Below are 26286 nucleotides of genomic sequence, written 5' to 3' on the forward strand. Positions count from 1 at the left end.
ATCGTCGGCTGACAGACGGGCAGCAAACGGTCGACAGGCGGTCAGCAAACGGTCGACAGGCGGTCAGCAAACGGTCGACAGGCGGTCGACGGAACAGCGGACGGCGGACGAGCTAGGGTTGAGCGGCGGCTTCTAGGGTTTTGTTAAGAGCAATGTCGTGCTGATAACGTGTGAAGAACTAACTTGTTTCTTATTGATTCATAATGAGGTTACATCACATATATATACATACTTGAGGAGGTTACATGTCTAATGGGCTAGGTTACAAAAGCCCATAACTACTTAAGTATATGACCGACCTAAGTATAGTCTCCATGGGCCGGACCTACGGGCCGGACTGACTGTGGCTTCTCTCCATGGACCGGGCCGACAGGCCGACGGGCCGATGGACCGATGGACTGATGGGCCGACTGGTCGATGGGCCGTCACACCAATGGGCTGACGGACCTATCCTCTAAAGACATGGGCCACGGTTATGGAGTCCATCCAACAAGTGGTTTACAACAGATGCTACTTTTTTTTTTTTTTGTCGCTACGATTGATGCTACTTAGATGAATTATTTATTCGCTTGCTTGATAAGGTTGTAATATTTGCTGAGATAATTTAACATCTTAAAACCAAAATAAATCTAACATCAGGGATCTTTTAGCAAATGTTTTCACTTCTTAAAATGCATATGATATCATCCACATATGTTACTGTAATATCATGAATGTTTTTTGGTCAAATATTATCATTAATATATGACCAATATTCTTGTCTATTTTGGTCAAACATAGTGTGGGGAATAAATCTGAAGTAGTCTTTAATTGTTTGGTATGAATTTTTGGGCCTTAAGTATTGTTATATGATCATATTTGGCCTTTATAGACCCAAAAAAAAAAGTATATATAAAATTTCCATGAAAAATAAATTAAGATTACTCTGCTCCGAATGAAAATGATATATTTATATAGATCAATTAATCCACTACCCACAGAGAAGAAGAAAAAAAACCATCGCACTCAAATATAGGTTGAACACTTTTAATTGTGAACAACAAATTAGTTCGGTTATTGCTTCCCAACAAATATAATCATTTTCTGTTAGATGCTATCCTCCAATCAGATTTCTTGAAAGGTAATTCTCAACCATTTCATTTTCACATTAAGGCTTTTAGATATTCATTTACCTTTGTTAACCGAAAGTTTAAATATGAATAGTTACACGTTATCACTAGATGTCATTCATTCTTGTAAACTACGTACTATGGTGATTATTACTAGAAGAAAGTATTGTTTTTAATTAGAACATGTTTACACGTAATTTTTACATAAATATTTAGATGTGTTTCCAAATTTTAAAGACATAGAATCGGGCTAAAAATCTTATTTGGGACATCCAGAAATTAAACTTTTGAAACATAGAAACAAGACATTGTGATGAGAAGAGTAAAAGAAAACATAAAAAGATACCAACCTACACTTAGGTTCCAACCCACAAAGAGATACATATACTTTCCCTCTAAGCTTTGAAGCTTTAGTTTCACCAAACTGACGAAGCACAAGAACCCAACATTTGCATCTTTATAAGGCAATGATCATGAATCATTTTCGAATCACAAAACCAAGAGAGAAAGTTGAGAAATCATCAGTAGAAGATCAAAAGAAGAAAAGTCATAGTATACATTTAAAGACACATCAAAAGCTTCAAGGGAAATGGTATTTCCAATTCGGATTTTGGTTCTTTTCGCATTGCTCGCCTTCCCGGCATGCGTCCACGGTGCAATCCGCAAGTACACCTTCAACGTAAGTCCGCATGATCAATGTTATCATCATAATATATTATATGATTTCATCAAGGTTGTATCATTCTTTTTGAGTCTAAAAAATTCTTAAATAAAAGTAGTAAAACGTACGTACGTAATTATCTAAAAATAACAGGTGGTAACGAAACAAGTGACGCGGATTTGTTCAACGAAACAGATCGTTACCGTTAACGGTAAATTCCCAGGACCCACAATCTACGCTAATGAAGACGACACAATTCTCGTTAACGTCGTTAACAACGTCAAGTATAACGTCTCTATCCATTGGTGAGACTGTCCTCGTATTTTTAAATTATCAACTTTTCCTCCCTTAATTATCACAAAATTAACCTAAAAATTGATTTTGTTGGTTTGCAGGCATGGGATAAGACAATTAAGAACCGGTTGGGCTGACGGACCGGCCTACATAACTCAATGTCCAATTAAGCCGGGTCACAGCTACGTGTATAATTTCACGGTCACGGGTCAACGTGGTACGCTCTGGTGGCACGCACATGTTCTCTGGCTCCGAGCTACGGTTCATGGTGCCATCGTGATTCTGCCTAAACTGGGTCTACCTTACCCGTTCCCTAAACCACATAGAGAAGAAGTCATCATACTCGGTACTAATTACAATGACATAATTATGATAAACGTTAATTTTTAAAATTGTGGTTTTAACAATTTGAATTTCCCGGTTTAATGTTTAATAGGTGAGTGGTGGAAATCAGATACCGAAACGGTAGTAAATGAAGCATTAAAATCCGGTTTAGCACCAAATGTCTCAGATGCTCACGTCATTAACGGTCATCCCGGTTTCGTTCCAAATTGTCCGTCGCAAGGTGAAATACTAAATTCGATTTTTAAAACTAAACTTCACTATAATCATTATTTCCTTAATTTGTATTATTATATGATCTGATTATAATTTTTGTCCTTTTTTATAAATAAAGGTAATTTTAAATTAGCGGTAGAGAGCGGGAAAACATACATGCTACGACTAATAAACGCAGCATTGAACGAAGAACTCTTCTTCAAGATCGCCGGCCACCGTTTCACCGTTGTGGAAGTCGACGCCGTATATGTCAAACCCTTCAACACCGACACAATCCTAATCGCCCCCGGTCAAACCACCACCGCCTTAGTCTCCGCCGCACGTCCTTCCGGTCAATATCTAATCGCCGCTGCTCCTTTCCAAGACTCCGCCGTCGTCGCCGTCGATAATCGCACCGCCACCGCTACCGTTCATTACTCCGGCACGCTCTCCGCCACACCCACCAAAACCACTTCACCACCGCCTCAAAACGCCACCTCTGTCGCAAATACATTCGTTAATTCCCTCAGAAGTCTCAATTCCAAGACATATCCGGCTAACGTTCCGATCACCGTTGACCACGATCTTCTATTCACCGTTGGATTAGGAATCAACCGATGTCACAGCTGTAAAGCCGGAAACTTCTCACGAGTCGTCGCCGCCATAAACAACATTACATTCAAGATGCCTAAAACGGCTCTGCTTCAAGCGCATTACTTTAACCTAACCGGAATATACACAACCGATTTTCCTGCAAAACCAAGACGGGTTTTCGATTTTACCGGAAAACCGCCTTCCAATTTAGCAACCATGAAGGCTACAAAGCTTTACAAGCTTCCATATAATTCGACGGTGCAAGTTGTTTTGCAAGACACCGGAAATGTAGCGCCGGAGAATCATCCGATTCATCTACATGGATTTAATTTCTTTGTGGTTGGTTTAGGAACTGGAAACTATAATTCCAAGAAAGATTCTAACAAGTTTAATCTTGTTGATCCGGTGGAGAGAAATACCGTCGGTGTACCTTCCGGTGGTTGGGCGGCGATCAGATTCCGAGCAGATAATCCAGGTTTTTATCTTATTATACTAGTACATAATATCTACAACTTTTGTATAGTAATATATATTTTTCAATTTGTAACAATGACTATTTGAAATAATATATATGTATATTTGTGTGGTTTCAGGGGTTTGGTTTATGCATTGCCATTTAGAGGTACATACAACATGGGGACTAAAAATGGCTTTCTTGGTGGAGAATGGTAAAGGCCCTAACCAATCAATTCGTCCTCCTCCAAGTGATCTTCCCAAATGTTGAAAACTCCATTATTATTTTTTGAATCGATTAATTCGTTTCTTGACATTTTAAAATTTTGATATGTGTATGCTCATGTAAATTGTCAATAAAGTCATTGTATGATTTGTTACGCTTTAATGAAAGGTTGAAAAGAAGCATCCTTTTAATTAAACTCACCAACTTTTTTTTGAGCTGAAATTTTTTTCGGACTTCTGATTGATCCATAGTTTGTCCTAATTTGTTTTTATCACTTGTTTAATACATGTGGTAGATAATAAAAAATGTTCAAAACGCAATACCATACTTGAAAAAAAAAAATGTTAGACCTAGTTATAAGACAAGACTGAACTAATTAAGTGATCGGTTAGTTGGTAAAACAAAATAGTATTTCGAACTTAATTTTCACCTAAAGTTTAAACGTGTCTACTAATGACTCGATAAACTAAAAAAAACAGTCTTTTTTTTCTTCCAAAAAGTCGTTATCAAAGCAGAATTCATCTGTCGTCGAATTTTGAATGAGTAGGTGCAATGTCACATTTCCAATATTAAAAGAAAACGAGAAAGAAAAAAACAAAATACTCCTCATAAAACGATAGAAATGAAATAAAACGAAGCAAGAGTAATAAATTCGACAGAAAAAGGAGTAATTTACTAATTATAGTAAGAGAATCTTGCTAAATATAGAATCCAAGAAGAAGTCACTCTCTGTGGAACAGAAACCTTGTGTCTGCTACAAATCAGCAGATGACACTTACAGTTTACGTTTCATCATGCATGTGAGCGACACTATAGGGAGAATTCGGTATTGGCTTCCTTTGTTGTCCCTACCTTATTTAATTACTCCTGATAACTATTTTTCTGTGTATTTCATCGTATCGAAATATCCAAATTTCATTCTTCATGGCTGATTTAACTAGTGTTTAATTATAATTATACTTTATACTTTTTTTTGGTTCTTAATCACACATGCTTTCGGGATCTTGAATACGAAATTTTAAACCGTCTATCATTTGTTTCCTGAACCGGGTATTGCAAATAGTTAAATCTTAGTCAACTATTTTTTCGAGTTTTTTTTAAAAATAGTTCTGAAAGACAAAAATACATGAGTTTGTGAAAATGTTTGACAGTTGGCTATAATAATTGGTTGCAATGCTTTATACTTTTACCAAATTTAAATTATTCAATTGGCTAGAAGTGGAGCTGTGGTACCGTCCACATGAGGTGGTGTCGTGGTGAGACATTAATATATGAACTTTTGTTACGATATGAAAGCACCCGACACATACATTCTTCGTATTATCTTGCCTTATATGAATAAACATAAAATAACCAATACTAAATTTGAAACTGTGATACACTAAAGAAAATATCTTTGGTTACATCCAGCTCTGGCTTCTGTTCAAAGTTTTTCTTTTGAATTTATTTAAAGGTTAATTAAGATCACCACCTAACCCACTTGTACAACGGTTCTGCAGTTTTTGCCATCGAATCCCATTGTTTAATTCGCATATTTGTATGATCTCTACTTTTTTTTTAAAGTTAAATAGATTAATTAACAAAATGAAGTTTATTTACAACAAAATAAATGAAAAGTACAAATACGTTAAAAAACAAATTGTTTGCCAGCCAAAAATTAATTAAATACGTAATTTTCGAAGGTGTAATATTCCAACTTGTTTTTGTATATTTGTTTAGCTTATGGAGTTATGGTTGTGTTATTATATATTGAATGGGCTATTTCGTGTTGACAAATAAGCTCTTTAGTTAAATATTATTATGTTCTTGATTAAACAACAAATTAAGAACCGGCCAAACCATTGAACAGTCGTTTTCTGGTCTTTTTCATTTTATTGGTTACACCTTCTTTGTCATAAAATAGAAATTATGTTATACTTTCTTTCATGTATCGACACGTGCATTTGGTTAGTCTTAATCCCATTTCAATTTTATATGATTTATCATATTAGCAGAAAACAAATATGCTAATTATCACATAGATAAGCCATACTAAAAGTATTTATCTGACCTTAGGTTAAAAAAAATATTAAAATATAGCTTATAAGAAACATTCACTACTGAGTTGTCATATTTCTACTGGCCGACTTAGATTGCAACAACTAAAATATATTTTTTATAAATCATTTGACATAGGCAAAACAAAAACAAATATCTCTGTAACTTTTTCCTCAATTTTTTCTTTTAAAAAAACACTTTTTTATACACCTTTTCCTGTTGAATGTATTATTATTCCTATTGATCATCACGTGAAATATAGAAAAATAAAATAAAAAAGCAAAATCCACTTTTGTGTTTTCCTTTTCGTTTACGACCAAAGAGATCCACTTTATGCTCTCTTCATTTTCTCCATGTAATAATTTTTCTCGAGAGATTTCTGAAAATAAAGTCGTTTCTTTTTTTTTTTGCCTTGGTCACTCAAGACTCTCTTCTTCACTCTCTGTTTTTTGTCCTCTTCTAAAATTTAGAGAAAAAAACGAAAGTTTTCACCAAAAACAGAGGAGGAGCTATGTCATCGTCGACGATGTACAGAGGAGTTAATATGTTTTCACCGGCAAACACAAACTGGATTTTTCAAGAAGTCAGAGAAGCCACGTGGACGGCGGAGGAGAACAAACGGTTCGAGAAAGCTCTCGCTTATCTGGACGACAAAGACAATCTTGAGAGCTGGTCCAAGATCGCAGATTTGATTCCCGGCAAAACAGTAGCTGACGTCATTAAACGATACAAGGAGCTAGAGGATGATGTCAGCGACATCGAAGCCGGACTTATCCCCATTCCGGGATACGGCGGCGACGCCTCCTCCGCTGCAAACAGTGACTATTTCTTTGGTCTAGAAAACTCCAGCTACGGTTATGATTACGTCGTTGGAGGAAAGAGGAGTTCGCCGGCGATGACTGATTGTTTTAGGTCTCCGATGCCGGAAAAGGAGAGGAAGAAAGGAGTTCCGTGGACCGAGGACGAACACCTGTAACTACCAAATTTCTTCACTACTTCTAATTAATGTTATAAAGATTTGTTCTAAAAAAATCGATATTTTATGTTATAATACTATAGAATTTAAGTTTCTAAGCCTAACAATTTGTTTATTTTGGTAAATAATTTTGGAACTAAATCTTGTTTTGTGGTATTTTGAGGTAAATATATCTCTTTTATTAATATTTACTTGAAATTCTCTGTTTTTATATGAACTCACTGAGGAGAATATTTCTTTTGATAATTAAAATGCCTAGGATTTATACTTTTCTTACAATTTATATCTATTTTCAAATACTTTCTTGAAATTATTTATCTTATGTGAAGTTAACTAAATATAATATTGATTTACTTTTCTTTGTTTGACAGACGATTTCTGATGGGTTTGAAGAAATATGGAAAAGGAGATTGGAGAAACATAGCAAAAAGCTTTGTGACGACTCGAACGCCGACGCAAGTCGCTTCACACGCTCAGAAATATTTTCTTCGACAACTCACAGATGGTAAAGACAAAAGACGATCAAGTATTCACGATATCACCACTGTTAACATCCCTGACGCAGACGCATCCGCAACCGCCACGACCGCTGACGTAGCACTCTCTCCTACTCCAGCCAATTCTTTTGACGTTTTCCTTCAGCCAAATCCTCATTACAGTTTCGCGTCTGCGTCTGCGTCTAGCTATTATAATGCGTTTCCGCAGTGGAGTTAAATCACTTAGAAATTATCTAGAGTTTGTGGTCTCCTATAGATTTGTTACATACATTTTCTACGTACATATTACTGCAGAATTGTTGTAAATATTTGTATGAAAAGGTTTGTGTGATTCTGCTGTCCATATATTAGGTCTGGTTGGTTGTAATTTTCAGTGTTCCGAGTTTTATAATACCAATATATGATATATATATATGATATATATATATATATATATATATGTGTGACTTTACATACTATATTCTTTAATAATCATATAATTATAATGTAAATACCGTTGACTTTAATGTCAATGCTTGGTGTGAGTCGCTTTTTCTTCCCGACAACTTAGGATTAGTTCGAATCAGCATCTAATTCAGTTTTTTTTTGTTCAAATTAAAAGTAAAACTGACGAAGGATCTGACTATTAAATACTACTTTTTTACTTAATATTCTTCCCATGGCTTCGCTGATCGTTCAACATAACAGAAGAATTATATTCCATTTTCGTGGTTCCATTTACCTCCAATTATTATCATGAACCTGACGGGTGTTGCGTCCCAAATGCTTCGAGCTTTCAATTTGTTTTTTTTTTGTTTAACTAAAAAAAACGAAAAGAAAAGGGAAAACAAAAAAACAACGTCGGCTTACAAAGCCCAAAGAAGAAGAAATAGTTAATGCCCATTAAACTGTGCCCCAATAAGATCCCTTAAACCCCGTAAAAATCCATGATTTTCAAGCCCAGTAGTGATTTGGAGTGTACCGGTGATTTGGAGTCTACTAAAATGTTAAATTCATAAATTGCAAAAAGTTGTAAACTACAGTATTAGGATTACGACCTCTTAAAAATAGAGATACAAAAGAGTATAATATGAAGTCGCACCACATGTTTTTCATATTTCAAATTGCAACCAATCGTAGAGAGTTATAACTAGTAAGACTTCCATCGCCGTACCTAAAACTAGATAAAAGTTGATTAAAAGCAAGTACACTTCCTTTGTCTTAACATTAAAACCAAAAAAAAAAAGTACACTTCCTTTGTCTTTTCAACACGAAGAAGATAGAAAACCGTAAAAAGAATTCTAAAATCATGTATTTTGATAAAAGTCATGCGAATCCAACAAATTAAAGAGGTTGTAGCCGCCTTAGTTGTGTAAATCGTTATAGGTGTCACCGTGCACTAAAGATCAATTGTATAATAGACATGCACTTGTATGCAAAGGTTTGGATCCCTCTTCTCTTGCTTTTATATGTAATCTTATAAATTATAAATTCACAAAACAAAATTTCTTGAATCAGTTCACAGTTACGAAAACGTTATAGTTAACTAGAAAACCATAAAAACATGTAATGGGGTAGTGTTGTAAATTCAACATCCAACAAGTCTTGTCGGGGTAGGATATAAGAGAGAGCAACAAAGAAACAAACAATCAAAGACCACAATTTTTCTTTCTCAAACAAGACATGTTCTTTGTACCAACTTGTGTTTTAAAAAATAAAATAAAAAGTCAAGCTGGTTCTAAGGGTAGTTTCGTCATTGTGATAACAATCTCCATCAGGTATGACGTGGCTTCCGCATCAGATTATTCGTTTTTAGTTATAACCTCCGAAAATAATTTCGCTAAACATTTAATTAATTATTGTGTACCTGTTTGATTTGTGTTTTAAATAATTAGCATGTTGTGCGGTAGACGTAGATTAGACTCGGAAATCACAAACCCCCGTGTAGTTAACTATTAATAACAAACAAAAAACATCAATTGTTTAGAAAATATACAGAAATTTTGAATTTTCCGAAAATACATGAAAAATAAAAGAAAAGTAAACTAGACAAAATGATAGTATAGACTTATAAGTGCCTTACGCATCTAATTAAGGACATGATTCATCGTAGACTTGATGACCTGATCTTAGGATAGCCGGATGGATTATGATTTATGATTCATCTAATAATATACGGATGAATTATATCACAAATTTCAGATTAGAGAAGAGATGTGGAGCTAAACAAGATTTACAAGGTTGACATTGATTAATTTGAGTATAGAGATTAATAAATCTATAACGACATATGTACCATGTACTTAATGAGTGGGAATTAGGGGTCACATGCATGCATTATGGGTCATGTAATGATTAGCTTGACATTAAATAAGTAAGTTGGTGTTAAATCAATATTGATTAATTAATGAAAAAGGTATATGCATGTATTGCTTACTCCAAAATATCTGATTAGTGGGAAGTTAAAAAGTATTATTTCTTACCACTAAGTTGCACCATTCCCAGTTGATAATTTTATGATCACAAAGACAACATCTATTCACATTTATACATGAAAACTACTAAATTGAATTCATAATCCCGGAAGTGTGTATATATGTTGCAAGAATATCCGTAAATGATGTTCTTAAAATCTGAACTCCAAAATCTTTCTAGGCAACTTGTCGGTGGATGCATAAAACCGATATGATGAACAAGGTCTGAAACAACATTTCACGTGAACAAAGCTCTGGCACGAAGCAGTTCCATTTGATAAACTACATTCACACATTATGTCCCGAAAAACCAATAAGCGATACCTATAATGCATGTAACTCACTGTTCATATTCGTGAGTTTTCACTTTTTTTTTCCTTTTCTCATGAGAAGTACTTTTTTGTTGTTGCTGGTTGGCTATCATAAAAAGTACTATAATCTACGTTATTGGTATATCTTTGTACTCGTTATAACTACAATTAAAAAAAAAAAAAAAGACACAAGTATTATCCAAGAAAAACAATCCTTGTAAATCGAATGAAACAGTGAAGCCGAATCTATATGGTATTGTGGGAAATCTAAACCTTTTGTTTATATATAGATTAGTGAAAGTGATTTAAAATTGTCCCTACCATTAATATGGAGAAAAACGGTCAAAGCACTCAGTTTTGGTAGATTTTATAGATGCATTGAACATGCTTCTAATTAACAGAGTTGACTCTTTTTTCCACCATTCTCTTTTATATATTAGTATATATATCCACTACAGCATGTATATACATTTCTTTCTTGAAAAAGGAATAAGTAAATATGAATAGTGTACACTGAACAATCCACTTCGAAAGGTTAATCTAAGTTAACTGTTACAGCTAGAAAAGTTTGAAGTTGCAAATTTTTAAATATTAGAGATTAGGATATGTCTAGCTAGTGGACAACCCATAGGCCATAGGGTAATTGGTGGGGTAACTTTATCTAAAGCTTTATAACACGACAGCAAAAGTGGAAGATGTTGCAATTTTCCTCTTTTATTCAACTTTTTCGCTTCCAAGTTTCGTGATTTACATGGTATTGATCACAATCTGTTTTTACTATTGCATTTTTCTTTTCCGACTTCTTATGGTTTAGAGTCAAAGTAAACTTAGAAAAGCAACATGCTGTATCACAGATTAAGCGAATGCAAAATAAGAAGACATTTTTTTAAGTCCATTGTGACATGTTTAGTTCATAGAGTCCATTTATTATTTATTTTCCTCACTATACAGTAGACATGGTACAGTTTCTCATACTACAATCATATCTATTCTGCTTTTTTCTCCAATCATAGTATTTATTATGCTTTTAAATGCCTTCATTAATCCCTTAATGCCGCTTATTAAGATAAGAACCATAATACCATATTCCAAACTTTTAATCTTTAAACTACCGTAAAAAATTCCTTTGATTTTACGACGATCTTTTTTTCCAACAGTAGGAGTTTCGTATAAATATGCAATATAAAGTCATGCTACCTTTTGAAAACCAGTAACATACATTTAATATAAGTTGAAGACAAGTGATGATACAACATTATTACTTAATAGCATTAGTATAATCTACCATATGTTTTTTTTAATATGCTGTATGTTGGCATCAATGCCATACTTTATTTGCTTCATAAATCATGCTGATTTTCTTATAATTTTGTTTTCAGTAATAACATTGTCTTATGTTTTATTTTATCAGCACATGTAAATAGTTATAACAAGATAAGTAATATAACTTATTAATAGAATTTGAACTAAAGCCATTATAATTTTGATATATATTGTTACGAAAATTATTAACGTTAGTTGACAATAGTATCAATCATTTTCCTCATTGTTTTTGTTGTTGGTTATATATGCTCATCATTATTAATCACCACATGAAGTGATTATAACTAATTGTTGCTGTCAGAGGCGAATCAGACTTGAGAATAAGCAATGATTACTAAGAACAAATTATGTAATGGAAATGCAGTTGAATTCTACTACTAATTTATTTCCTTAAACTCAATAATTGTTAACCATTGTAGTAGCTGAAATTTGGGATGCATACTAAACAAAAATTATTGTAGTTGGGGAAGAAATAATTAATGATCATGTTTCATGTTATTTGAGTTAATAATGGACCATATGATAACTGAGTCATTAAATGCTTTTGTTCTTTGAAATGACCAACTAGAATCAATGCGAAAGACACATATATAGCGCATTTGATGTCATATATACTATTATTAAATTCATATATACATCTAACGATACAATTTAATTTATCTATGTTATGTACTGTTATTTTTCATGATTCTCAGCTGATAAGACATTATACATATCCAAATCGAATGCTTTTGAATAAGTGCACAGAAGTTAATAGAAAGTAAGCATCAAATTCTATATTAACATTTCCACACTATTTTAATATTCATTGCATTTGCATACATATATATATATATATATGTATATGATTCTAAAAGTTTTGAAAATAGCATAACAAGAAATTAATAAGTGGTAAAAATATTAAATGTCATCAACCGTTAAATATTAACTATTCAAGTAAGAAATCGTATTAAAATACTACTATGTTACAAATCTTCGTTTTTTTTTGTCCGAAACAAAACAGAGCTTGTGTTCCCCATGCAATTAATCTTGGGATCTAAAAAACAAGTGAAAAAGGCAGACTTGTTAAGTTTCCTATGAGATTTATATTGTCAGAGGATTAGATTTTTTGTGCATGAGTACATACTCATAAAATTAAAGAAGAAAAAAAGCAGAAGAGTAGGTCTTAACGCTCCATCTGTTTCCCATGGAAGCTATCTGTCCTTTCTTCTCCTTCCGACCGAACACGTCCTCTCCATCTTTTTCTTTTTTCCTTCCATATATTAAAACAGTTTAGATGTGACGAAACTTTATAATATGTGTTAAAGTTCGAGATTTACGATCTCATGTCAAATATGAAAAATAAAGATAGAGAGTAAGTACGTACCCTGTTATATAACTCTTATAAAATTTAGTACTGTTACGAATGTTACGAGTCTGTGACCACTTGAAAACATGACAACAACATCAAGTTCGACTATAAGATATAAACAAGTTTTTAATTTGGTTGTTGTTGGATTCAACGTCCACTGAATATATAATTATTTTAGATGACATTTTGTGTTTTCAATTATATTTATATTAACGATTTGTACTTAGACAAAATGATACATGCATGAGGGAATCTATTATATTACTACTATTACTTAGACATATATATATTTCTATATGCAAAACAGAGGATACTCAAATTTCCTCATTTGTCAAAAATGCTGGCAGATGTTATCCACTACAAATAATTACACATTAGGTCATTGTAACTTACTGATTTTGTCATGTTTGTCTGTTATATAAATCGACTAACTGTATATATAGATTTGATCTAAACCGAATAATCGAACCAAAACAGAATCAAAATCAATCAAGGAAGCAAGCAAACAAAAAAACCAAAACATTTCACACATAAAAGTCCGAAATTGGGTTCTTTCTGATTTTGATTTGAAATTTCAAAGAAAAAACAACCAAACACACTTTTACTTATCCTAAAACAAAACATTTTGCTCGTGAAAGTGATGTTAACACTTGCTATAAATATTCATCTAGAATTTGCATGGTGAGATATGATACTAATTGAGGCAAGAATGTGCGTTTGATATAATTTTTTCTTTAGTAACAAATTAACAATATAAATATCACCGGGATTTTCATATAGTTTTATTATACAAACCTATTGTGATTATAGGCTTCATAGCTAAAGAAAAAGAAAAAAATATGAAATATAGAAAACAACTAAAATAAAAAGACAAGAATAGTAACAACTCAAGTTCATGAATCCAACCATTGATCCGACCACTATATAAACCCCTATCCCCCCCCCCCCCCATAACTCCTACTCATCACCAATACGGGCAAGTTAAACCCATAACTCCCAAAATCCATATCCTCTTTAAAACATTTTTGTCCAAATAAAATGCCTTCTTGTTCGGTAACTGAAATTTCAAAATGTATCGTCTATCCGGAGAAGAAGTCCACCGTCTCCGATCTCCGTCTCTCCGTCTCCGACCTCCCTATGCTCTCATGTCATTACATTCAAAAAGGCGTCCTCCTCACCAGCCCTCCTCCTTCCTTCTCCTTCGACGACCTTGTCTCCTCTCTCCGCCGTTCTCTCTCCTCCACTCTTTCCCTCTTCCCTGCTTTAGCCGGCCGTTTCTCCACCACTCCCGCCGGTCACATTTCCATTGTCTGCAACGACGCCGGAGTTGATTTCGTCGCCGCTTCCGCTAAACACGTCAAACTCTCTGATGTTCTCTTACCAGGTGAAGACGTTCCTCTGCTTTTCCGTGAGTTTTTCGTCTTCGAGCGTCTCGTTAGTTACAACGGTCATCATAAGCCTCTCGCCGCCGTTCAAGTGACGGAGCTCCACGACGGTGTCTTCATCGGATGTACCGTGAATCATTCCGTTACTGACGGAACTTCCTTCTGGCACTTCTTCAACACCTTTGCTGACGTCACTAGCGGTGCTTGTAAGATCAAACACCTTCCAGATTTCTCCCGCCACACCGTCTTCGATTCTCCGGTCGTTCTTCCAGTCCCTCCCGGTGGTCCACGTGTCACTTTCGACGCCGACCAACCTCTACGGGAGAGAATTTTTCATTTCAGCAGAGAGGCGATTACCAAACTGAAACAGAGGACGAATAACAGAGTTAACGGAATTGAGACTGCCGTTAACGATGGAAGGAAATGTAACGGAGAGATTAACGGAAAAATAACAACCGTTTTGGATAGTTTTTTGAATAATAAGAAGAGTTATGATCGGACGGCTGAGATTTCATCGTTCCAATCTCTCAGCGCTCAGCTATGGCGATCCGTTACACGAGCGAGGAATCTCGATCCGAGCAAGACGACGACGTTTCGAATGGCGGTTAATTGCCGGCACCGGCTTGAGCCGAAGATGGATCCGTACTACTTCGGAAACGCGATACAGAGCATACCGACGTTGGCGTCTGCGGGAGATCTGCTAAGCAAAGATCTCAGGTGGTCCGCCGAACAGTTACACAGGAACGTGGTGGCGCACGACGACGCGACGGTCCGCCGTGGAATCGCCGCTTGGGAAAGCGATCCGAGGCTGTTTCCTCTCGGAAATCCAGATGGAGCTTCGATCACGATGGGGAGCTCGCCGAGATTCCCAATGTACGACAATGATTTCGGATGGGGAAAACCGTTAGCTGTGAGAAGCGGCGGAGCGAATAAATTCGACGGGAAGATCTCGGCGTTTCCCGGTAGAGAAGGAAACGGAAGCGTGGATCTGGAAGTAGTTCTGGCGCCGGAGACTATGACTGGGATTGAGAACGATGCTGAGTTTATGCAATACGTATCAGAAGTCACTTACGATTGTTGAAAACGACGTAGTTTCTGATACAGAGGAAAAAAAAGCAAATATCTAAAGTGATAGAGGAACTTAATGGCATGGCACTTTGGACGGTTGAGATTTATCTATAAAGTTTTTAGATATTTCGATCTGAGAGTTGTGAAGCGAACGACGTCTTATGAGTCAATCTACTGGTCTTAATGTGACAGTGTATTATTAATGTACAAAATCCCGTCTTTTTCAAGTTTTTCTTTCTAAATTAACAACTCTGTATTATCATTTTAGAAACTTTTATTTCTTGATTACTATAATTGACGTTTTAGAAATTAATAATTGACTTTGGAACTATCTTAATACGATTATTTGGGGGCAAAAAAGTAGTAATGGGACCCAGCCCATGCTTGTAAGTTGTCCACTTGTAACAAAAGGCCCAAGTTTGTAGCGATTAATGGGCCTATCGATAGGCTGGTGCGTCCTTGTGCTTCCAGCAACTAAGAACCGGCCTCGTACACGTTCCTCGAACAAAAAACAACAAACTAAAACAGAATTGACAACTTGTATAACGATCAAACCAACTAAACAGTTTGTGGGTGCATTTAATTTCTTTGTCCGAGCCTTAATAGTCACAAAAATAGCAAGAGAAACATAAACTAATCTGCTAATCGTTTTTTTACAGAATAAAAAGAAAAGAAAAAAACAATAGAATAAAAACACAAAGTATATATCTAAAAAAAAACTAAAACCCTAAAGGCCAAAGTTCAAACCAGGTTTTAAACCTCCTATTAGACATAGACACACATATCTTACAATTTACAACATCAACCTTTCCATGAACATATATAAGCAATCCAAGTATAAGATAAACACCATTAATCAAACAGAGGATTTTCAGTAAATGAAACCATAGACTATCAAATCTTCACATTCCATACCAAATCCTCGTCCACTGCTTTTTCTACACGTTACCTTCCGGTACTGGAAACAGTCGTTTAATCAACCAATTGATTGGTCCCAAAACATGAACTTTCTTTTTCCTCCAGAACCAAATCGCTGCACTGTACTGTTCATTGCGTATCTTTGTCGTTGCTGCTCTCCAATCATATTTCTCGGTCTCTTCTCTTGCCGCTTTTCCAATGATCTCTCTTGTTTCACGGTCGTGCAGTAAAGTTCTCAGTTTTGTCACGCAATCTTCAACATCTCCAGGGTTGAACAAAAATCCGGTTTTTCCCTCCTGATGAAAACATCAGAATCAGAAAACCACAAGCTCAATATAGGTTGACCCATAAGAACAATCAATGCAAGATCATTTTGTGTACCAGTCTATGATTGAATAAAGTTTCAGTTCGGTTACAGCTCGCTTATAAGAAAATTGGCAGAAATTGTTTTTTCAACCATTTCGGTTCGGTTGATATGCTCATCAATATGGTTTGGCAGTTAATTGTAATTCAGATAATTCACTGACCTGATCTTCAGGGATTATATCAGGGATTCCACCGGCACGGGCCGCGACGACAGGAAGTCCTGAAGACATTGCTTCAAGAACCACAAGGCCAAGTGTCTCCGACTCTGATGGCATCACAAACACATCTCCACTTGCGTAAGCTTGTGAGAGTTCATCGCCTTGTAACGTTCCAGTGAAAACCGCTGGCATTCCGGTAAACAACTTCTCAAGATCCTCTCTTTAAGAAAACGAAACAGATAAACAAAATTACAATGTTGTTGACTAGAAATCTTCAGATAACAATATGGCCAATCTTTAACAAAACTAGTACTTGTATGGTCCATCTCCAATGAAAGCAATCCGAGCTTCAGGTAATTTGTCCATTACACTGCACACAAATTTCTCAATATCAAAATTCGATACACCACTTAAAAGAAGTGAGTCCAGTTTATACAAAATTCTAACCTCTTTAAAAGCTCCAAACTCTTTTCTACGCCAATGCGACCTACATGAATCACTAGTGGCTTTTCTGGTTCGCCATTACTGTTAATTACAAAATATTAAACATCAAGATTAGCGTGGAAAGTATCATTGTTTTTAATGCATATAAAAGAAACGTATATTCTATTCTTGCCTCAGTCTTATACGCATTTCTTGAGAACGGAAACGGGGATTGAAGCTTTCTGAATCGACACCCTTATTCCAAAGTCGAAGTTGATTAGCTTCAATATATGAAAAAAAGAAGAAGAAAATGTAAGTTTTGAACAATCATAGAGCTTGTACAAAAATGTAATGTATGATCTTTCTTCACCTGCAGTTGCACCAGCTGCTATAAGATCTTTTCCAATGGCAGCAGAAGGAACTAATGTAAGATCAGCCGCTCTGTGAAGGAACCCTGATAAAAGCATATTCAAGTTTAGTTTCATATTATACATCACAATAAACCAGAAAAAGAAGAAGGAAATTTTGACATTTGAAAAGCGGGTTTTACATACTTATTATAGACCACATTGGTTTTACCAACCAACTAAAAGTGTATCTTGGGATGTATCTGCACATCAACACAAGCTTAATCTTAGACAAAAATTTTTTTATAACAACATTGTGAAATGAGGCAGAAAAAGGTACTTACACAGGGACGTGTGTGTGGTAAGACATTACTATTGGTACAGATAGCATTTTTGCTATTGCCAGAGCACCAAAGACCTAAAAATTTTAGTCAGGGAAAAAAGAGAGTCAAGTTCTGGATTCTCTCCAGTTCACTGGTCTTGCTAATGTTTTAGTAATGTGAATTCTTGAGGGATTTACCATAACTCCGGGAGATGAAGCGTGTATAATGTCAGGCTTAAACCGTGCAATTTCAGAGATGATTCTTGGACTAAGCGCAAGCGAGAGTGGAACCTTTTGGTAATAAGGACAAGGGAAGCTACAGAAGAGAAGAAGAAATTAGCGATATTACCAAATAGAGAACATCCAGTGAGTAAACTAAATGGTGCTACCTTCTTGATCCAATGACTCTGGCTCCATAAAACTCTTCAGGAACACCTTCATGTGTCGTCACGACTATAACCTATGAAGCAAAAAAGTTATTAAAAAAAAAAAAAAAGGAACAGTTAACACTTGTCAAGTAATTCTAATTCTGGAAACAGTTACTTATGAGCTGACTGAAAAGATACTTAAGTTGAAGAATGAGATAGTAAAAGAAGAAACCTCGTCTCCCATTTCACGGAGGTATCTAATGAAATTCTGGAATCTGTTTTTGTAGCCGGATACATAGCTGCAACAAAATCAAAGAGAGAATCACTTCCAATAATAACATGACATATAATAAAAGCTTTTGGTCAATGGATCGGTGATTCCGAGAATCTTGGGATATTCACAACTAAAATCTGACAACTTTGACTCAAACAAATCCTGAATGTAATTGGTTTTAACGATCTACTATATAATTTGCTAAATTGGTGGTGTAGCAAATTCATACATTAGCGAGTATCTCTTCATAAAATAAATGTAACGATCAAATCGAAAGAAAAAAACATTACAGGAAAAAGTCAACCAAGGAAAAAAATGAGTAGAATCTGTTTTCACAGAGACATTTCGTCGAACACAAAACAAGCAAAAAAAGAACACTGTGAAGAAGACTTACGCAAAGGGAGAAGGCTCAACAAAGAGAGCAATTCTCCTAGGCTTAGAGAGCGACTCAGGATCGAGAAGCGGCGCATCAATCTCCGATTCGTCATCTTCTCTGACTTGAGTAATAGTCATATCGTTGGACCCAGAAACAGCTTCCTTTGTAATCACTCCACAGAAGCGGAGCTTGCTTTTCTTGCTAATGGGTAATCTCCGGTGACCAAACGAAAGAGGGGAATGAAGAACAAAAGAAGAAGACCTGGGAGGAGAACAAGAGGTTGCAGAGGAAGAAGAACAAGTGTTAGTCGTGCTAGGAAGCAAATGAGGAGGTATAGAGAGATTTATAGAAGAAAGAGTCGTCATGACTCCTTTTTATTTTGACAGAGAAGCTTAAATTAATAATTATATATTTGTGAGGATTTGGGTGTCGTCGTCGTTATAATCGGATTTTTAACAACCGTCAGAGAGAATCTGAAGAAGACGAAAGAGAGGTATATCCTCTTTGTGAGGCAGAGACAGATAAGCATCCTAATACTCGTTTTAGCATATGCTAAAATTTATCTTTTATTAATATTACAGAAGTTATAGAAAAATCGTTGTTGTTATAATGGTTTATGCATACATTAGGGGTTTAAACACTTGAGAAAACAATTACTACAAAAAAAAAAAAAACACAATCACAATAACGTACTCCTGACAAAAAAAAATTGACTTTGTAATTATTTGGTCAAAATACTTTTCGTTACGTATCATATCATTAGCCGCGCTAATTACTTGTAGATCGATATAACATAAAACTCAAATAATTACGCCAAGACAACCTTATATATATTCTTTATATATATTTATATAATAATTTTTTTTATATTGCTTATAAATACAACCAAAAAAAGAGAAAGAAATGTGGAATCGGAAATCTATTCCAATGAATATTCGCTTCACATAATTATAAAGCATCTTGTCTTATATTATACAACACAACACAACATATAAACTGCTTGGCTGTCCCATATGCATATCATTGCATGTGAAAGATCTAACTTCATTTTCTCGATTACCAATATTTTATGGTTTTTAATCTTTCTAAAGTTAGAACGCAACATACAAACGTAGTGTGTTCCTCGGAGAATTCAAATCTTACATAATTTACTCAATGCCAACATGATTGCTTTCAATATTTCTCTTGGTTTATTTGATTGTTTCGACTTTTCTAATAGAAAATCTCAAGACATGATGATGCAAAAATCTATTACACTAAATGCCTTATATGGGCCCATATATGAATGGATCCTAATCGGGCTAAGTTTTCTTTGTTCCTTCGGCCCAAAGATGACGAGGTACACAAAATATATGGACTATGACATTCGTCTCAATTGAGATTAATGTACTTCAAATGAAACTTCCAAACAAATAATTGAGATGAACTTAACCTGAGTTATTTGGATTGGTTAGAAAATTGTTTAACTGTTATTACATCTAATGTTGAACTAAAGTGATATTGATAAGTCTCTCTATATTCAAACTTCTCATTCAAATTTTCTTGTTTGACATAATCAAACTTCTATATAGTGTCTTAGTATATATCAGAGCCGGCCCAATAAATTATTGGACCTTGTGCTATGCTCCAAATTTCTTTACCTAAAACTCTAAATATTTAAAAACTAAATCCTATTTTGCAATTATTTGAAAATTTGGACCCTAAAATATAAAGAAAAAACTGAATAAAGAAGTGAAACCCGGTGCACTAGCACACTCAGCACCTCCCAAGAGCCGGGCCTGATATATATCTCAAAACTTCTCTATATATATGCCTATGTTTACACATAAAGTATTATAATGAATGGGGAACATTGGGGGTAGGACCCCTAATATTTCACCTAAAAAAACAAAGCTCTCACAACAGTGACAAGAAGAGAATCAACCTTTTTTTTTTTTTTGTCTTATTGATTTATTTCATCATACATATGAGAATTTATCTACCTAATTACTTATATTGTTATTGTTGAATCTTCGACTTCAAACCTAGATTTATTCCAAGTACTCAATTTACTCTTTTACTTCAAACCTTTTTCCTTGTCTTTTCTTTTGACTATAATTTTGGTTTTACAAATCGCATCATCTTCGTAGAAATTCTACAAGCTATAATGGAAAAAAATCAAGAATCAATTAAACAAATCTAGATATTGGAAACCATTTCATATCAATTGGTTAAATAACTTACGTGTAGTTGTACATGTATAAACAAGTAACTTGTTCAAATTTCCTTCCTTAATAAAATTCCTCCCCAAACATTATACATGACTTGCCCCCATAAATAAATCTTCAAAATCCCTCACGTCTCCATTTTGTTTCTCTTTTTCTCTCTGTCTCTCTCTCGATAAAGTTTCAGACAAGAATATGTCTCGAAGAGCATCCAAAAGAGTACGCTTTAGTCCGGACCCAGAAGCAAACGACGAACTGATCTTCCCAACACACAGCTCATCACGGCATGGTCGCAGGAGGGTCGTTGTTGGAATATTCAGTTTCAGCTTCAGTGACTCGCCGGCAACGACGAAGAGATTACTCCGCAGTATTGGAGACAGAGTTGGCAAAACGTTTCGTTATATATCATTCGGCAGGATGAACACCAAAACGACACCGTCATCTTCCAGTAACGTTTCTTCGTCTCTTTATTTGATGAAGTCAAAGTCTCTAAACGGATCAGAGTCTCACCGTGCAGAAGCCATTGAGGACTGCATTGAGTTCTTAAACTCTTGCTCTTCTTTGTCGAGATCAAACTCGATCTCTACCTGGTCTCGCTAAACGATTTTTATTGTTTCCTTTGTAATGTAAAAGAGTTGACACTGAGAGTTGCATAGGTGATCAGTTGATTAAAGTCTTATGTTTATCGATTCAATTATTCAACTAGCTAGTGACTACTAAAAGTTATAATTCCTCAAATCTTAATCCATTTTTTTTTTTCAAGTTTCGTTACAAACTAAAAACGAAAAACGAAGTGGGCCAATTTAGAATTCAAAAAGAAGGGTCGAAATCAAAGGACCATAAGACTGAAAAAGCTTCTTCTTTTGTTGACCCAATATTTGATTTCTTCCTAGCAGTATTAAACAAAAGTAATAATATAATCTCTTATTCTATAAAAAATATAACCTCATCATAACAAAAACATTAAGCGTTATAGAAATTGTAGGTCCCTGAATATATCATTACGACAGGCTACAGAATCCAATGAAAAGTTTGTTCCTTTTTCTTTTTTGGTATCACCTTCTTCAAGAGTTGAAGCTTTGTGCTGAAGCTTTCTTGAGCTCAAGAGCTCGTTTATAAGGCGGTGCGATCGGAGGTTGAATCGGGTCCAAACTCTGGTATGATGATCCATCTGCTTCTCTAGGGAGTGGGTAAGACCGGTCTGAGTCATAACCGGTTAAGTCACCACATGCCAAGAATGGTATATAAACTTTGTTGGGTCCTTCAAGCCAACCACTACTGCAATCTGCAGAGTACCAAGAAAATACAAAATCTCAAGCACAATAATAACGCAAAAAAAAAAAGAGGTTAAAATATTCTCTTTCTGAATCTGACATAATAATACTTAAGAAGATTTCTTTGTCTTGCCCAAAAGGTTAACTTCACATGAAGAGAGAGCATTTTTTAGGTGAGAGTTAGGTTGAGGAAGAGTAAATTGAAAGTGTACTACTCAACAATGCATAAGTTAGTTGTGTCTAACTAGAAGAGCTTCAGAATTTTGAAGCTGAAGCCAAGAGATTTTTACCGAGATCGCTTCCACCTGAAGGGCTTCCGACTTTCTCCAAGAGACGATGCAGATCTCTCGGGTTAAATCCTTCTGGCGGAGAGTAATTCTCGCAGACTGCAAAAGCCTCTATAGAAACAGAGTGGAGAACATGTAATCAGAATCTCTTTTAAAAAGCAACATTTACGTCTTTGATGATTAAACCTTGAGTAAGCAAATCATATTTGCACATGTGAAAGTTCTATTCTTTTACCTATACTTGAATTGCGGCTGCTTTTCGGTTTCGCAAAAGTTACGGTTGGGAAAAACAATTTCAGCTACAAATAAAAGGAAATAAACTTATCAGTAAAAACAACAGTTAATTTCATCAGCAAAACATCTAAACTTACTTGACAGTAGAGAGTACTGAGTAGAGACTTGTATCTAACTTGACAGTAAATTTCATGAGCACAACATGTAAACTTACTTGACAGTACAAGAGACTTGTATCTTTTCCACGGAATATCTTTGCAATAAATTTTCCACCTTCTTTAAGAATATGAGTTACAATCGTTAATCCCTGGAAAAAAAACGGATTGTTTGTTATTGTCATTATTCATGAAAATATGCTTCAAATTAGTGCTAAATTTTGTTCAAACATGACATATCGATCATGTATATACATAGATATAAGAAACTTACTGCTAGTATGAGTTGGGACTGGACAAATTCATCCATGTCATGCAAACCAGTAACTGCAAACCAAATTGTAAAAGGCGTTTTTTATAGCATAACGTATATATTGAACGGCGAGACAGACACTTTATCTACTGTTTTACCATCTGGAGCACCATCACAGACAACCAGGTCCGCTTTGCAGCCGTCAAAGTGTCTAATGACCTTGAAAAAAAACACCGGAAAAGGTAAGCCATGGAAACAAACACAAACTTGAAGCATAATTAAAGAGGAAGAAAGAGATGTAGAAAAATTTATGAGATAGGAGTCGAGAAATTTTACCACTTCAGCAGTCCGAGCATTAGTTATGTCCCCTTGAACCTGGATGACACCTTCAATTGGAGCCATAGGCTGCAAATCGATGGCTACTATAAGAGGAAGATCCCCATCTCTGCATAGTGTTTCAACAGTAACAAATCAGTTCAACCTTGTCAAATAGTGGATTACTAACTAGCAGATTAAAACAACTAAAGAAAAACGATGGTGGAAGAGAAACTTACTTTGACTCAGCTGAGGACTTTGCAGGAAGATATAATTGACGACTCAAGACCTACAAATGCAGTGCACTGATAAAATTCAAAACGTGTTTCTCTTTAACTTTTCCACTGGGAACCGAGGATCAACCAAACAAAGAACTTCAGAGATTAATTTTACAGCATCCCTGCTCTCTCAACTCAATTTCCCAATGCTTATCATCTTCTGTTTACCATATTTAACTCCTCCCACTCTACATTAAACAAGCTAAGTTTTGTCGGTTAGCTAACTGAGATTGCAACTCAACTATAATCCTATACAAAAAGATCCACACAGTTATGAAATATAGCCTGAAAATCTAAAAGATGGGATCTAGTTCCAGCTATAGACTTTTTAAACGGATTCTTCTTTCTTCTATGAGAGATCTACTAAGTGACTAAGCCAATTTACATTGTGCAGAATGTGAGTAGTAACAACCTAGGATCACCATACCTGACTCCAGCTACCAGGTGCAGCACATAAATCTACGACCCTCTTCACACCTGCATATAATTAAGACAAAGTCGGTGAGTTATACGTCTATCAAAAGTATTGCATTCATTCAATTAAGCAGGTTTTTGGACTCATGTCCCGTGATTAGGCTTGAGTCTGTGAATGAGGGTTCATATGAGAGATAAGATTAAGGATTCAAGAGACCACCTTCAAAAATATTAAATTCTTCATCAATCTGAAGAAGCTTAAAAGCACTTCTTGCACGCCATCCTTCTTCTTTAGCTTTACGATAATAGATATCCTGCAACCAATTGGTGGAGGAACAGTTAAGAACTCACGAGTATAATTCTGAGAAATGCGCACCTTTTACATAAAGCTCTAAGAACCTCATTCAAGGCATACATACCCTTTTGTCTCGAGAAGCTTTTCCCATGGCCTCTAAAGTAGAATACGGAGTTGGTTCACTGCGATGAACACTAAAAGTCAGCGAAAACTGAAGGGACAGAGATAAGTTAAGCCACTAGTGTGTCTCAGAGGCATTCTATCAAACACATTAAGTGCACAACAAAAATATCTGCAAGGTAGAAAATTTCGAGATTAAATCGATATACAAGAAGAAGACCCGCCAAATTACCGTATAGTATACAGCAGCTAGGTATGTGAAGAAGAGTAGCACCAAAGTAGAAATTCAAGGTAGAGCCAAGTGAAGAAGACTGTGTGAGAGAACAAAAACCGATTCTTCTTATTTTTCTTTTGATCTGTGCCCTAACAATTTGGAAGATGACGAAATAGAGTTATTGGGCTTGAGACCAAGTTCTTTTGGGTCACATATTAGGCCCAAGTATTTATTAATGGAATTTTCGAGACCAATAAGTAAAACATGTCCGTATCCAAATAAAACAAACATTCGGCCATGTAAATTCTGACGAACATTTAGTGTAATTATTGTATCGAAATTTTTATTAAAAATATAATTGATTTTTTGTCTTTTTACAAAAAAAGCAGTCGATTCCTAACACAATAATTACACATCCCAAGGGCATTGGGTTCGAATCTTGTTAAGGAAAATCAAATCAACTGATTGATTTCATATATGGATTGTCACCTGTACGTTATGATTATAAACAGTCATTAAACCACTCTAATGGCAAATATTCTCCATTGAAAAACAAGAACTGGATTATCTTTTTCTGTTAATTTACAAAACGGAAAACAAAAAAATGATTATGAAATACAATAACCATTATAAAAACTAGGTTAAATATTGTAAGGTTTGGAGTGAAACTGAGCATGCATAAAATCTTTGAAAGTAATAATGAAGAAATAGATTGCTTTCAATGAATTGATAAGGCAACAATATGAATGGTCGGTCGATCTAATGTAATGGTCTCACTTCACAGTTCACACAACTATCTGTATATCCCTTAGACGTTTGTCTTGTCTCCCACCCACTTTTTTTTTTTTTTTTTTAAATCATAATCTTCTTCTCAAGATTTCCCTACTCATGGATCTCTTGTTTTGTTTTCATCCCTTAAATAATTTCCAAAAATGGTGACCACTATCAATGTGTAATTTCCCCACTAATGTACTGAATAATTGATAGAGAAAAAATCGCTAAACTATAGTACAAGTATGAAAAGCAAAACATTTTTAATACGATCAAACTGTTATAATTTGTACTATATCTCAATAGTAAATATTAAATTCTAATAGAAATGAGTGAGTTTAAAATATTCATATCATATGCTACTCCCGATAATAAAGTAGTAAATTCCAAGTGAAACATAAAAAATAAAATCTAGTTGAATCGAAGAATCAAATTCAGAGGGATCAGAACTGGAAAGCTGCTGATTCAACAAGTCTCGGTCCATTTGAAAAGACCCAAAGGCATCAAAGTCCATTACTTATTCTGTGTTTGTTAAAACGCACTAAAAGCCCATTAATAAAGTATGTTCTTTTTCCTAATGTAATTATGCAAAAAAATGGTTCATACATAATACATTCGTAACCATGACGACACTGAATAAAAATG

At 35.0% G+C, this 26286-nt stretch overlaps 6 protein-coding genes and 1 long non-coding RNA gene across 11 annotated transcripts; 4 read left to right on the forward strand and 3 right to left on the reverse strand.

Moving 5' to 3' along the window:
* Nucleotides 1–1598: 1598 nt before the first annotated feature.
* LAC10 (laccase 10) lies at nucleotides 1599–4076 on the forward strand. 2 transcript variants are annotated; one of them, NM_120197.4, is made up of 6 exons: nucleotides 1599–1788; nucleotides 1924–2075; nucleotides 2166–2410; nucleotides 2501–2629; nucleotides 2741–3670; nucleotides 3789–4076. In NM_120197.4, exons 1-6 carry the CDS (start codon nucleotides 1699–1701, stop codon nucleotides 3917–3919), a joined length of 1677 nt encoding a protein of 558 aa, NP_195739.2. In that variant the 5' UTR covers nucleotides 1599–1698; the 3' UTR covers nucleotides 3920–4076. The 2 variants fall into 2 exon arrangements, with proteins under 2 accessions (NP_195739.2, NP_001332650.1); NM_001342578.1 differs by having other exon boundaries at nucleotides 1966–2075.
* A 2102-nt stretch (nucleotides 4077–6178) lies between these two features.
* On the forward strand, nucleotides 6179–7850 carry AT5G01200 (Duplicated homeodomain-like superfamily protein). The gene is made up of 2 exons (NM_120198.3): nucleotides 6179–6883; nucleotides 7259–7850. Exons 1-2 carry the CDS (start codon nucleotides 6423–6425, stop codon nucleotides 7599–7601), a joined length of 804 nt encoding a protein of 267 aa, NP_195740.1. The 5' UTR covers nucleotides 6179–6422; the 3' UTR covers nucleotides 7602–7850.
* A 5922-nt stretch (nucleotides 7851–13772) lies between these two features.
* AT5G01215 lies at nucleotides 13773–15565 on the reverse strand. Of its 2 annotated transcripts, NR_142489.1 has the most exons (2): nucleotides 14664–15565; nucleotides 13773–14568 (listed from the first exon to the last, which is right to left on the reverse strand). It is a non-coding gene; the product is annotated as an other RNA (long non-coding RNA). The 2 variants fall into 2 exon arrangements; NR_142488.1 differs by having other exon boundaries at nucleotides 13773–15565.
* Nucleotides 13781–15582, forward strand: AT5G01210 (HXXXD-type acyl-transferase family protein). Its single transcript, NM_120199.2, has one exon. The coding sequence runs from the start codon at nucleotides 13861–13863 to the stop codon at nucleotides 15286–15288; it is 1428 nt and encodes a 475-aa protein (NP_195741.1). The 5' UTR covers nucleotides 13781–13860; the 3' UTR covers nucleotides 15289–15582.
* A 267-nt stretch (nucleotides 15583–15849) lies between these two features.
* SQD2 (sulfoquinovosyldiacylglycerol 2) lies at nucleotides 15850–19424 on the reverse strand. 2 transcript variants are annotated; one of them, NM_001342579.1, is made up of 12 exons: nucleotides 18846–19370; nucleotides 18410–18476; nucleotides 18199–18269; nucleotides 18008–18125; nucleotides 17832–17905; nucleotides 17695–17750; nucleotides 17511–17594; nucleotides 17334–17421; nucleotides 17165–17242; nucleotides 17031–17087; nucleotides 16575–16937; nucleotides 15850–16489 (listed from the first exon to the last, which is right to left on the reverse strand). In NM_001342579.1, the coding sequence occupies exons 1-11, from the start codon at nucleotides 19190–19192 to the stop codon at nucleotides 16676–16678; spliced, it is 1302 nt and encodes a 433-aa protein (NP_001331107.1). In that variant the 5' UTR covers nucleotides 19193–19370; the 3' UTR covers nucleotides 15850–16489; nucleotides 16575–16675. The 2 variants fall into 2 exon arrangements, with proteins under 2 accessions (NP_001331107.1, NP_568085.2); NM_120200.4 differs by having other exon boundaries at nucleotides 15855–16489; nucleotides 16721–16937; nucleotides 18846–19424.
* Nucleotides 19425–21092: 1668 nt separating this feature from the next.
* On the forward strand, nucleotides 21093–21745 carry AT5G01225 (josephin-like protein). The gene has a single exon (NM_147827.2). The coding sequence runs from the start codon at nucleotides 21227–21229 to the stop codon at nucleotides 21629–21631; it is 405 nt and encodes a 134-aa protein (NP_680132.1). The 5' UTR covers nucleotides 21093–21226; the 3' UTR covers nucleotides 21632–21745.
* On the reverse strand, nucleotides 21145–25008 carry AT5G01230 (S-adenosyl-L-methionine-dependent methyltransferases superfamily protein). Of its 2 annotated transcripts, NM_180695.3 has the most exons (12): nucleotides 24889–25008; nucleotides 24661–24718; nucleotides 24462–24555; nucleotides 24255–24304; nucleotides 23789–23838; nucleotides 23571–23679; nucleotides 23393–23453; nucleotides 23256–23308; nucleotides 23041–23133; nucleotides 22828–22891; nucleotides 22596–22703; nucleotides 21145–22316 (listed from the first exon to the last, which is right to left on the reverse strand). In NM_180695.3, the coding sequence occupies exons 2-12, from the start codon at nucleotides 24685–24687 to the stop codon at nucleotides 22096–22098; spliced, it is 930 nt and encodes a 309-aa protein (NP_851026.1). In that variant the 5' UTR covers nucleotides 24688–24718; nucleotides 24889–25008; the 3' UTR covers nucleotides 21145–22095. The 2 variants fall into 2 exon arrangements, with proteins under 2 accessions (NP_851026.1, NP_568086.2); NM_120201.2 differs by having other exon boundaries at nucleotides 21908–22316; nucleotides 23256–23453; nucleotides 23789–24015; nucleotides 24889–24993.
* Nucleotides 25009–26286: the final 1278 nt, after the last annotated feature.

This window comes from Arabidopsis thaliana, chromosome 5, assembly GCF_000001735.4.
Source record: "Arabidopsis thaliana chromosome 5, partial sequence".
NCBI lineage: Eukaryota > Viridiplantae > Streptophyta > Magnoliopsida > Brassicales > Brassicaceae > Arabidopsis > Arabidopsis thaliana.